The following is a 12289-nucleotide window of genomic DNA, read 5'->3' on the forward strand; positions in this document are numbered from 1 at the left end:
CCCCTTGGGACTCTGTCCTGTGTTTGGCCGGGATAGGGTTAACGCTCCCCAGCTGCCGCTAGGGGGCGTGGCCGAGCTATTCAATCCCTTCTGAGTCACGCTCAGCGTATCAGGGCTGCGGCCAGTGCGGGAACTGCGGCTCTGCCGTCGGGCTGCGCGTTGGGCTGCGGCCAGTGTGCAGTTACACCGGGCATTGCTCGTTTTTCTGTCCTGTGGCCATCATTGTAACTGCCTAGTCTTTGTGGTGTTCTATTAAATTGTCCTTATCTCAACCCACAAAGTTCTAGACCTCTCCTGATTCTCCTCCCCATCCGCTGAAGTGGGGAGGAGTGAGTAACGGTGTGGTTTGGTTATTGTTCAGCCAGGGCTAAACCATCACAGACTCTAAAGGTCCCTAGAACAAGTGCTGTGCAGCCTGATCCACTCTAAATGATAGTAGGCTCCAGCACTACTGTCCGCACTATTGATTATTTCACAAGTCAGTTAAATGTGCAAACTGTAAGTAAAACCAGTAATGAGCTTTGCTTTCTGCTTTGTCAGGTAATTTCTGCACAATCATTGCTGCTGGAGGGAGAACATATCTTGATTTCCCTGAATAGCAAAGGGAACTGCAAGCAAAGTTGTTTGATATCATGAAAATGCAGGATTGATCTGTAGAAGAGGTCCTGATTTCCAAAGCTGAGAGCATAGACTTTGAGTAGTGCTGAGTTGCATATTAATGCTGGACTTTGTACCTTTTAGTTGATTTAAAATGTGTAACATGTTCTTGTAAAGTAACTGTTGTGATACTGTAAAAAATATATGAATTTCTTCCTGTCAATATAATTTATAAAGAGGTAGTGGGATTTTTGATGATTCTCTAAATCAGAAGTTGAATAGAAATATCTAAAAGTGTGTTACTAGTCTGCTGTTGGCTTAAACAATAATGAGAAGCACCTGGCTATTAGCAGACAGCAAGGATTCTCTCTTCTACAAACATCCTTACTGCCTTCAAAATAGCAGATGGAAATTGATTAGAGAATGGAGCCTAAGCTCAACAGAGTAGTCATGACATGTTTTGGATGCTGTTACAAATGGATACTGCTTCCCCTTGCTAGCAGGGGAAGAGACATTGTTTACTGCACCGTGGAGACAATGGCTGTCAGAGGTAGAATGACAATGTTGTGAATTCTGTGCTTGAAAAAGCAGAGCTGAGATAGGAAGAGCAGTGGACAGCTCAGTTTCTGAATGTCTCCAGTAAGAGTTTTTCAAAGTAATCACTGATTTGGGAGGAAAATAAGAGAGTTTTTCAGAGAATATTTTAATTTATTTCTTTCTTGTTTTGGTGAAACAGAATGTGTTTTGTTCAAAGTGACTGCAGATTTTATAACAGAAAAATTTTGAAACAGAAAGATATTTCAAAGTAGAAAAACAGAACAACACAAACTGTATTTTCTACATTGTTAGAATGGGGTTTTTTTCTGTAAAGCTGTTGCTCTTTTACTTGTTCAAGTGACACTTCATCCAAATGAATGCAGAAAATCTACTCTGACAAAACAGCACTTTGTTCAACAAAAACAGTATTCAGAAGCCTGAACACCAATTTTTCTGATTGTGAATAATGATGTTTCAAAGCCATTAACATTTTTTTGAAAAAGACCCCACTAGGTTTAATATACAATAAGTATTTAATTCTTGTATCACACTTCAGGCATAAGAGCAAAAAAACCACAGTCTGATGAGCTGTCTACACAATTTCCTTGCCATCCTCATTGCAGTTTGAAAAGTGAAGGAAAATGTGGAAGAAGGATGCAATTCAAAGTCACTTGGTTTTAGGATTGTGATGCAAAACATTTTAAACAAGTTGTGACTATTAGTCATATATTAAGTATTGTGTCTGTGTAAAATGTCTATTCTTGAAAGTTCCAAAGCAATTTAATATAGAGATTAGCATCTAAGAATTCTTCTGTTCTATATTTGAAACTCATGGGAGTGCTTGCAATAAGGAAAGGAGTGAATATTGTCTGTGATTGGCACTGTTTTCTCACTATTTTCACTCAGTTCTACAAAAACTTGGGAAAGAATTATTGCAAACATTTGAGGGGGCAGCACAGAAGGATCTTTAATGTAGATGGGAACAGTTTCAAACCCTATACATCTGGAAATGGTTCATTCAAGGGTGTGATTTCAAGGTGCTATGCTGACTTTATTCCAACTTTTTTTTATTCTTCACTCTATAAGATGAGAAATATCTATTATGTTTCTAAATGCAACTAGTGACAACTTAGTTGGTTTACTTAGAAAAAGGAAGACAGATAACATTCACAATGTAATTTTTGGAAACTTAAAGGGGGCAGGAGGGAGTGAAGGAGGAAAGTATTGCTTTCACCTACCAGGAAGCCTGGAATAACACTCAGCTTAATAAGTTCTGGATGTCCAGAAAAGTAACCAAGATAAAAATTAGAACTTAGCCCATCATTAACAACATGGTGATTACTATTGGCTGCAAACACTATTGATCAGTAAAATAATTTCTTGACTTATCTTGCCCCTCAGTTCTCCTTTATGAACAGAAAATTTGCTTGCTTGTCAATGCAAAGCTTTGAAGTCAGTTTTACACAGCTCTCAGTTGCTGCCTCTCCTTTTCCTCTGCTTTCACAAAACGACCTCTGAAATCCATTTTTGCAGGCTTTCTATTTGCACTGGCTTTTACTTCATGAAAATAATTCTGAGCTTTTGCAAAACCAAAAAAATGTAGAAAAACAGATTGTGATGTGATTTTTGTGGAAATATTTCAGAAGAAAACACCATAAAGTCCACTGCCATTTCAAATCAGCCACAAAACATTGTTAAGGTGGAGGCCTACAAAAGGTAAACTCTAGGTTTTTACCTTCCTTAACTCTAAGCTAAAGAGACACACACATTTTGCTGATGACACCAATCTGAGGGGTGATATATAGATCTGCATGAGGTCAGGTAAGCTCTTCAGAAGGGCCTGGACAGGCTGAATCAATGGGCTGAGGCCAATTGCATGAGGTTCAACAAGGCCAAGTCCCCTGTCCTGCACTTGAGCCACAACAACCCCAGGCAACGCTACAGGCTTGGGGCAGAGTGTCTGGAAAGCTGTCCTATGGAAAAGGGCCTGGGGGTGTTAATCGACAGCTGGATGAACATAAACCAGCAGTATGCCCAGTTGGCTGTCATAAATTGAGACCACAATGGATCATAAGCCAATTATAATTTTATTAATTGTAGCAAGTAGAATAAGAGCAAAGACAGCGCTGGACGGCAGGGGAGTCTGCGCTCCGCCAACTGCCGTACTGATTAGTTTAAACAGTCCTTTTTTATACATTTTGCATCCGTGGCCGTAAAGTAGGAGAACTGCTCTGCGCATGCTTCAGTTACTGTGAGGGGTCTTTTTTCTGTCTTTCGGTGCTTGCTGAGTAAGAAGTTTTCCTTCTTTGTTTTATAATTGATCCCTCACTTAGATAGAGTTGTTTTTCTTATCTTCGCCAGTCCCTTAGAACATCTTGTAGTCATCCTTGAGCAGTATCTCTCCTGTTTACACAAATGGTGTCTGGTATGTGAAGGCAATTGCAGTTATCTTATCTCACATGATTGATGTCCTGCAGCTGTTCGCATAAGTACTTTCCTTTCTTTTGTCGCTTAACCTTTACATTGAGCTTAACATAAATTTTAATAAACAATACCCTAATTCATAGTTTCTTAGGCCAATGGCATCCTGGCCTGTATCAGAAATAGTGTGACCAGCATAACCAAGGAGATGATTGTAACCCTGTACTCAGCACTGATGAGGCTGCACCTCAAGTATGGTGTCCAGTTCTAGGCCCCTCACTGTAAGGACATTGAGGTGTTGGAGTGTGTCTAGAGATGGGGCAACAAAACTGGTGAAGGATCTGGAAAACAAGTCTTACGAGAAGCAGCTGAGAGAGATGGGGCTGTTTAGGATGGAGAAGGCTGAGAGGAGGTAAGATTCCCCTCTACATCTACGTGAAAGGTGGTTGTAGTGAGGTGGGAGTATCTCCCTTCTCTGTAGTAACGAATGATAGAACAAGAGAAAATGGACTCAGGTTGTGCCTGGGGAGGTTTAGATTGGACATTAGGAAGAACTTTTCACTGAGAGGGTTATTAAGCATTGGAATGGTCTGCCCAGGGAGGTGGTGGAGTCACCATCCCTGGAGATATTTAGATTGCATAGATGAGGTGCTAAGGGATATGGTTTAGTTTAGTGATGGTCTTGGCAGTGTAAGTTTAGTGGTTGGACTCAATGATCTTAGAGGTCTGTTCCAATTATAATGATTCTATAATTCTATGATTTCCTGAACATGCAAGGAAGGTAGGAGATAGAAAGATAAGAGATAGAGAAGATAGAAGATATAAAGGAGGTAGAACATGAGATAGTATGCAGGTAGCAAATAACCACTTTTCAATGTCAAAATGCTAGGCTACATAGTTATCCATTTCCTCCCAGTTTTCCGACATAGTGCCTTGAAAATAGGAGCTAGTGGTTGACTGAGGGCTGTTAGAGATAACTTAGAATAAAGATGACTGAAATTATTGATAACTGAATAAAGATAATCTCACAGATTTCTCATCTGCAGGTGGTCAGTTGACAGCTGAGTCATCTGGGGTGTTCCACAAAGATTCTGATTAGCAGTTGATTTTAACAGAAAAGCTGCGTGCAGATAACATCTCCAGGCTTTTTGTCTTAGATAATCGGTTTCAATGGCTAAATGAGCCAAATGACATAGGCTGGGATGATAAAATGATTCAGTGAATGCAGGGAGATGTCTTTCATCTGTTGATCTTGATTCGTCTACCCGCCAAATCTATGTCAGTTTGTGTTGTTATTGATTTTAACATTGCAGGACTATACCTATTAAGAATTGTAGTACGAGCTGTCTGAAAAGAATGGATGTGGAATGATAACCCATTGTCATGGAATAAGACTGAAATCTCAGGAAACAGTGATGTAGTTTTGGCCCTTCTACCTCCAGTCATATCAGTTTTGTATGCAAGTGTTTTTAAGTCATCTATCATGAAATGAATTGATTTAGTGTAAGTGTTGTCCTGTATACTTCATGAAAAATTTTTTGAGCAATTACCAGAACTGAGGTGTTAGAGGTGCATACTACTACATATGCACCAGCAGCTTCAAAATTCTGTACTGTATTATTGAATATCTTGCTTTTTAGGAGCAGGTGATTTTGGTACTAGTGTAAAATCATTAGCAGTATTTCTTAGTCTGCTTGATCAAAATTGCTGTTTGTTATGGTAATGATGATATCCAGCATTGATGTGAAATGCATTAAGTGTTGTGTACATCAATGATATGTGTTGCGTTCTGAGTTCTCTGTGATTGTAGCTTGCTTTTCAAACATATTTTGCCAAGGGAAGAGAGATTCACAAGTATGGCTGCTGGAGCTGCCTTGTGCTGCATCACTATGAGCTATAGAAAAGTGGTTTGGTAAAACAACATGGTCACAGAACTTTCAGTTTGTGACATACTTCATCTGCTTTGCAGTGAAGGGAAAAAAATAGCAGCACAAATATTCCTTTGTTTGTAAGCAAATGATCTGAAGTTCTGACTACCAAGCCAGAACACTGGTCTAATAAAAGCTGAAATGGTGAATAAAGAAAGAATAAAATGAATAGAATACAATACAACACAATAGAAATAAAAAGTTATTTACCCCAAAGGAGCTGGCTCTCAACTGGCTGAGGCTTTAGTTTATTGATGGAGATGATCGTTACCATATTTGTCTGGCACATCCAATATGCTATAGTGTTTTCATCCTTCCACTGTGCAATTATTTTGCTTTCCCAGGTCTGCATTGGTGATTTCCAAATGGCACCAGTGAAATTAATTTTAAACACTAGACTTTATTATTCTAAAGTCCACTGTGCACAGGAAAATACTGTGTTCCCAGCTTTCAGGCATCAGTAGTTGCACTTCTGACCAATTTAGGATAGCTGACTCCTCAGCATTTGTGTCAGACTAAGATAGACCAATGTACAGGACAATATCTTGTTTACAGTCCTGTCCACATTAACTGCAAGATTTCTGTACAGTTGCAAGGTGATGTTATCTCTGTTAGATGACTGGCAAAGGGCAAATCCAAACAGCGATCTGCCATGTAGCTTGCACCTTGTAGTATCTGCTTTGACATTGTGTAGACTTCTCACTTTCTTGAAACTCTCAGAGCCAAAGCTTGTTCCCTTTGCAGGTCTTCCCCCATGTTTTGTGCCTAGCTTGAAATAGGGAAATGATTGTGCGAAAACTACATTTTCATTTTCAGGAAACTTTTACTTAGGAGGCCTGAACCTTAATTTAACAGCTTTATTTTTATTCTTTTTTCTTTAATATTAGATTTTTTAAAAATGTTTCAAATACAAATTTCCGTTGATTGATCAAAAGTGTTGTTCTACTTAGTCTTTTCTGAAAATATACAGTGAGGATTAGTCATAGACTCCTAGAGAGACCTACTTGGCAATGGACCTCTGGAGGTGTCTAGTCCAACCTTCTGCTCCCAAATAGGACGTACTCATCAGGTGTGTTTTGTACAGGCGCAGTCAAATTTGGAAAACTTGTGAGAATGGAGACCTCTTGACCTGTCTGAACCTGGTATCAAGACTGCAACACTCTCATGAGGACCAAGATTTTTTTCTGTCTAGTCCAACCTCCTGCTCCAAGTAGGACATATTCATCAGGTTGCTGAGTGCTCTGTACAAGCAAACTTGGAAAACTTGTGTGAACGGAGACCTCTTGACCTGTCTAAACCTGGCAGCAGTGCTGTACCACTCCTGTGTGGAAGAAGATTTTTGCTATATCCAGTGAGAACTCTCTTTGTAGCAGCTTATGCTTGTCAGCTGAGAAACTGCCATCTCTGTAACTCTCTGTAACTCTCTAATTTAGGGAATGGATGACTGCAACCTGGTACCCTGCACCCCACCTTTTCCTCTCCAGACTGAACAGATAGTTCCCTCGGCCTATCCTCATATATCGTGGACTTCCATTCCCAGATCTTGTTTAGTAGCCCTTCTCTGGACTTGGTTCAGTGTTGGCTTCTCTTTTTTTTTGTGGGACACTCTCACATCAGTTACAGTTACAGATACAGATGCAGCCTCTATAAAGGAAGCATTCACTTTCTTCTAGCAAGTCCCATCTCAAAAGGATAGAGAAGAGAATCATAAAAAATAGTAAAACTCATGGCTTGAGATATGAACAGTGTAATAACTAAAATACTGTAACCAATAATAACAGCAAAAACTGTTTACTGTTTATATGTAAAACTATTTACATATACTATAGATATATTAGAATATAACAAAAAGAGAGATAAGTAAAACCCAAGGAGGTGGAAAGAAAAGTGATGCACGAGGCAATTGCTCCAGCTGATGCCCAAACTTCTGCCCACTGACTACTTCCAGTTTATATACTAGACATGACATTGTATGCTATACAATATCTCTTTGGCTAGTTCGGATCAGCTGTTCTGGCCATGCCCCCTACCAGCTTCCTCTGCACCTCCTAACTGACAGAGTATGGGAAACTGAAAAGTCCTTGACTTAGGATAAGTACTACTTAGCAAAAAATAAAACATCAGTGTGGTATCAACATTATTCTGCTGTTAAATCCAAAACACAGCACCATACCAGCTACTAGGAGGAAAATTATCTCACCTGAAGCCAGGACAACTCCCCAAACCTAAGTAGGTCCTTATTAGGGAAGCAATGGCTGGCTGTCATGAATAAGTGACTTGTTGCAGTTTGCCTACATTTTATGTGTTTTCTTTCTGTTTTAAAAAGGGCATATGTCCTTGCCCTTTGTTCTCCATTTCTAGCTATATTCCTGAAATTAACACAGACCTGTGATTCTATCAATTTGGCTGCACATTTTTAAGGCACTTTATAGCAAAGCACATGCATAGTGAACTGCAGGAAGGAAACAATGTGTCTGTCTTCATAATCATTTAAAAATGCCAGTCTATTTTAAAGGAAATAATTTAGAGAGTAAATATGATTCGAAAGATTTTTTTTCCCACCAAGAAACTGATATTCAAGGCAAGATTTTATATGTGTATGTAGAGACGTAATTGCAGTGCCTTCAGTGATATCTGCTCACCAAAAAGCATCATTTCATCAGATAATTGTTCAACATATCTGAAAGATATGAGCTTGATTGTGTTAAAAGAACTTCCAGTGGGAATGCTGCACCTGCTAACTGGAAAATGGCAGGTTTTAGACGCACTGCTTTTAACGTGGCATGATTACTTTTCCTCCTGTAGCTTCCTGTGTCATCTTAAACTGACTTTCCTTGCTGACATTCACTGACTCCAGTTTTAACACTATTGTCTTTGTCTCTGGACACACTTGGAAGAAACAAGGGTTGAGAGACAGAAAGTTAGGAAATGAGGCGTCAAGCAAGTTGTAAAAAGCCTCTAGGCTTCATTTTGACTTCATGAAGTGTAGGGGCTGCCCTTTGCTTGTTTTGTCCTGGCTAAACTCTAATAGCCTTAAAATAGCCTGTGTGACATAGTAAAGGCAGCAGACACTGAAGTAGCACTGCTGGAAAGAGATGAGGTCAGCTCTACCACTTTCTGTATTAAATGGCAGTATGGGTGCTACCAGTTAGAGTGGCATTATGCTGGATAGGTTGCTTTTGCAGGAGGAGACAGGGCAGTTATTGTGATACTCTTCGCTGTGTAATCTATGAGCTTTTCCTCAAAGAGGCAGCATACCGCGAGGGCAGGTGGGTCGTCAAGGATTTCAGTGCCTCTGGTGTGGAAGTCAAGGACTGGTTTCTTCCTGCAGAGAGGCTGCAGGATAGCAGCCTTTGCTCAGTACAGTGCAGCTGAAAGTGTTTACGCCATTAATCTTGGGAATGAGCTTATCTGTGGAAGGTTTCCATCTGAAGCTGCCAGGTTCTGCACATAGCCATGTTCTGGGCAGTTGGTGAGAGATGGATTTGGTGTGGACTATTATGACACAGGACAGGGTAGGTCTCATCTCACTTGAGTGAGGCTCATTGCCTACCTGTGTGTCTAGGAAGACTGTCTCAGGCCTCTGGTAGGCTAAAATCAATGATACCTTTTGGTCTGGAAGGTTGGTTGGCTATTGTGAAAAGTGTTTGCAGGAAAACATTGGGACTGATAGGAAAGGGATTGTACTCAGGAACACCCCTCGATCCATTCCTGAGTGAGACACTGTTGCACCTGGATCCAGAAAGCACAGGTGGTGAAAACAAAATACTAGCTGAGGTCATCTTTGTTTTGCACTGTCCATAGGAGTTTGCAGCTAGCAGTCAGTATTGGAGTCTGGCCACTGTCTTGGCTAGCAACTACTTGTGTTTTGTTCTCCTAACATTCCCCTAAGTCGTGAAGGAGAGCCTGTCACAGTGCTGCTCCCTTCTTCCATATGCACAAGCATGAACTAACACTTTGCTTTCCTTGCAGGAGCAGTCAAGGTTTTATGCACATGAAACTGATGAAAACCAAAGAGAAATACATCCTGGGTCAGAACAGCCCTCCCTTTGACAGTGTTCCTGAAGTTATCCACTACTACACCACAAAAAAGCTGCCTATCAAAGGAGCAGATCACTTGTCACTGCTCTACCCTGTGGCTGTAAGGACTCTCTAATATCCTAATAAGCATATTTTAATTCAAGAACAGATAACCCTCCCAGAGCTTCTCTTTGAATGGAAGTACTTCCCAATGAAATTTCTTCCTCGTTTTGAGAATTGGGTTCTTCTCAGCACTAGGACACTGGCAACTTTTATTCTTTTACTGGCCTGAGAAACTTCCCTATGCGAAAGAGCCACCTGACTCTGAAGAGAACCTAGTGTTCTTGGTGGATCTGCGAAGGCAGGTGGCTCCTGTCAATTAGCTTGCTGGTTATTTGATACAATTTCTTGGGAACTCCTTTTAGGCACACAATCTTAAAATGATTTTGTGAGAGCAAATTGTGAAGTTTCTTACATATTTTTATCCTTTTTGATACAATAATCTCTTAAGGATTATTGTCTTCGTTTGCAGGTTTCATTTATAGATGCAGGCAGCTAATTCTGTTTGGGACAGTTACAGCATGACATTTTAAGTAGCTGAAAATGAGTCATTTTAATATGTGGGTTCATATTTATGCATGAGGGTGGTTGAAGGCTTTTACAAAACTTTAGTAGGCACAATCTGCACTTACTTGGATCAAACAGTTGTCCTACTGAGGTGCAGGCTAACAAGTGTATGCCACATTGCCTTCCCACAAGATAGCTTTTGCAGCTGTGTAAGTGAGAACTGTGGTATGTATCAGAGCAGAATTTGTTTTTCTGTTGTATTGAGGCATTTTGAAACATGGTCCCTTGACACTTACCTTCTGGCCAGCATTCATTTTTGCCATGATCAGAAGCCTCCTGCTGTATTTCAGTCATCATCAGCCAGAAGCACTACAGAAGCTGTTCTGTAACTTCATCCTGACAATTGAGTACCTGTCCACTTGGAAGATATTTTTTACATGATCTGTGTGGTCTTTGAATGTGATAAGTGCAAAAAAACCCCCAATTACGCAGAAATTGGAACTAGGAAATTGATAGACTGGTAGCCCTCATTTTGTACTATCTACTGCCTATGTCTAGAATGTTGTGCATTACCCCACCAGCTGTTGTAGCAGCAAACTGGTTATATGCAGTTCATGTATTTTACCAGCTCCAAAAGGACTGTGAAATTGTGTGTTATTTATTTCAGCTTTCTTACCTACTATTCCTTTTTACATATGCTTAGAAGGAAATGCAGATCTGAAAACTGTAATGGAATAACTACTTACTGCATGTAAAAGTAGTGCTTCATTGGATTTTCTAACCTGATAAGAACCTCAAGGATGTCCTGATGTCATCGGTGATGAATGTTTTGCTTCCTTTTAAGCCTACCTTGTTCTTCACATGACACTGAACAGTTTGAAGAGGAGTGGATCAGACATACATGAGGAGCTCAGTGTCATTCTGTGCAGCAATAGTAATGGGTCAAACTGGGCCTATCTCACCCAGGATTTGAAGCTGCACTGGAATAGTTTCTTAATGGTTTTCTGAGAGAGTGATGGCACAATGGAGTACAAGGAGACAACATTCATCTCCAAGTAAAACCAAACATCCCCTTTATCATGTACTCACCAATATGTGCTTTTACTTCCCTGAAGACATTACAGAACTCTTCATTCTCCTCTTAACATCACCCAGTTGGCGAGAGAATACAGGCACTTCTAAGTTACCGTGTTCCTCTCTCACCAGAGTATTTAATGACTAGTTCATGGCAGAGCTTATAGAAATTAGGAGTCAGGTTGTATATGCTGCTGTCTGAGTCTTTGCCTATGTGGGCTCTGGCAACACTGTCATGCCCCTTAAGTCAGAAAGATGTAATATTTTTCCTTTTGCATATTGAAGTGCATTTTTGAGAATGTGGCATTGTTGCTGTTCTATGGTCTGTTTCTAATGGAAAAGTAAGCTCCTACTCTCTCTAACAGTAACTACCAGTAGAAATCAACAGCATCATTAATCAAAGCCTTGCCATGCTTTATTAGGCACATTCCTTAAGCTCATGGAGATGATTTTTGTACTGAATCTTTTTTGTCACAGGCCTGATCAAAAGCCAGCTGAAGCCAGCAAGTATCACGTTATTGCTGTCTGCAGATTTTGTGTGGGGATCCCTTGCATCATACAAATCAGGTCAATATGCATTCTACAAATCTGAATACAGTTTATTACAGCTTCAAGCATCAGACCAGTATTCTCGGTTCAGTATCATCTCAGAATGTAGGTTGCCTGTGGGAAGGGGATTTTAATTATTTTTTAAAAAGACTTTCAGAAAGTACTGTAATTGCAGAATAAATAAAGATTTTGTTTGCACTGTACTGTTGTCCTTGTTTAAATGACTGTATGACAATTTTCTAGTGATGGAATATTCTTCCCAGATTTTTTAATGTACAGTGAAAATGCAGCATAATGCAGTGTATTGAGTTGCGAATAGATGGAAAATCTCATGGTGGTATCACATTAAAAATTTATTTTAAAAACAAATTCTCAACCTCTCCATTTTCTTCCTCTAATTGTTAATGTTTACTCAGATTGTAAAATCATATAGCTCAGTTCTGCCTGAGTAGTTCTTTTTGCAAAGGCTATGCCAAAACAACACACGTCTGTCTGAATGATATTGCAATCCAATTGCTTGAGGTGCTGAATCAGTCATGTTTTCATGACTAACATTTTTCTTTTAAAATTAAAAGCCTCAGTTTTCCTACCTTGGT

The 12289-nt window shown here is 39.9% G+C and overlaps 1 protein-coding gene across 3 annotated transcripts in view; it reads left to right on the forward strand.

The window, feature by feature from the left end:
• SHB (SH2 domain containing adaptor protein B) overlaps positions 1-11896 on the forward strand; it is a 65837-nt gene extending 53941 nt beyond the window's left edge. The window contains exons 6-7 of one of the 3 annotated variants that reach the window (XM_062018549.1): positions 9456-9624; positions 11622-11896. In XM_062018549.1, coding sequence (XP_061874533.1) covers positions 9456-9624; positions 11622-11627 — 175 coding nt within the window. In that variant the 3' untranslated portion in view covers positions 11628-11896. The other 2 variants (XM_062018548.1, XM_062018550.1) reach the window with 2 other exon arrangements.
• Positions 11897-12289: the final 393 nt, after the last annotated feature.

This window comes from Colius striatus, chromosome Z, assembly GCF_028858725.1.
Source record: "Colius striatus isolate bColStr4 chromosome Z, bColStr4.1.hap1, whole genome shotgun sequence".
Taxonomy (NCBI): domain Eukaryota; kingdom Metazoa; phylum Chordata; class Aves; order Coliiformes; family Coliidae; genus Colius; species Colius striatus.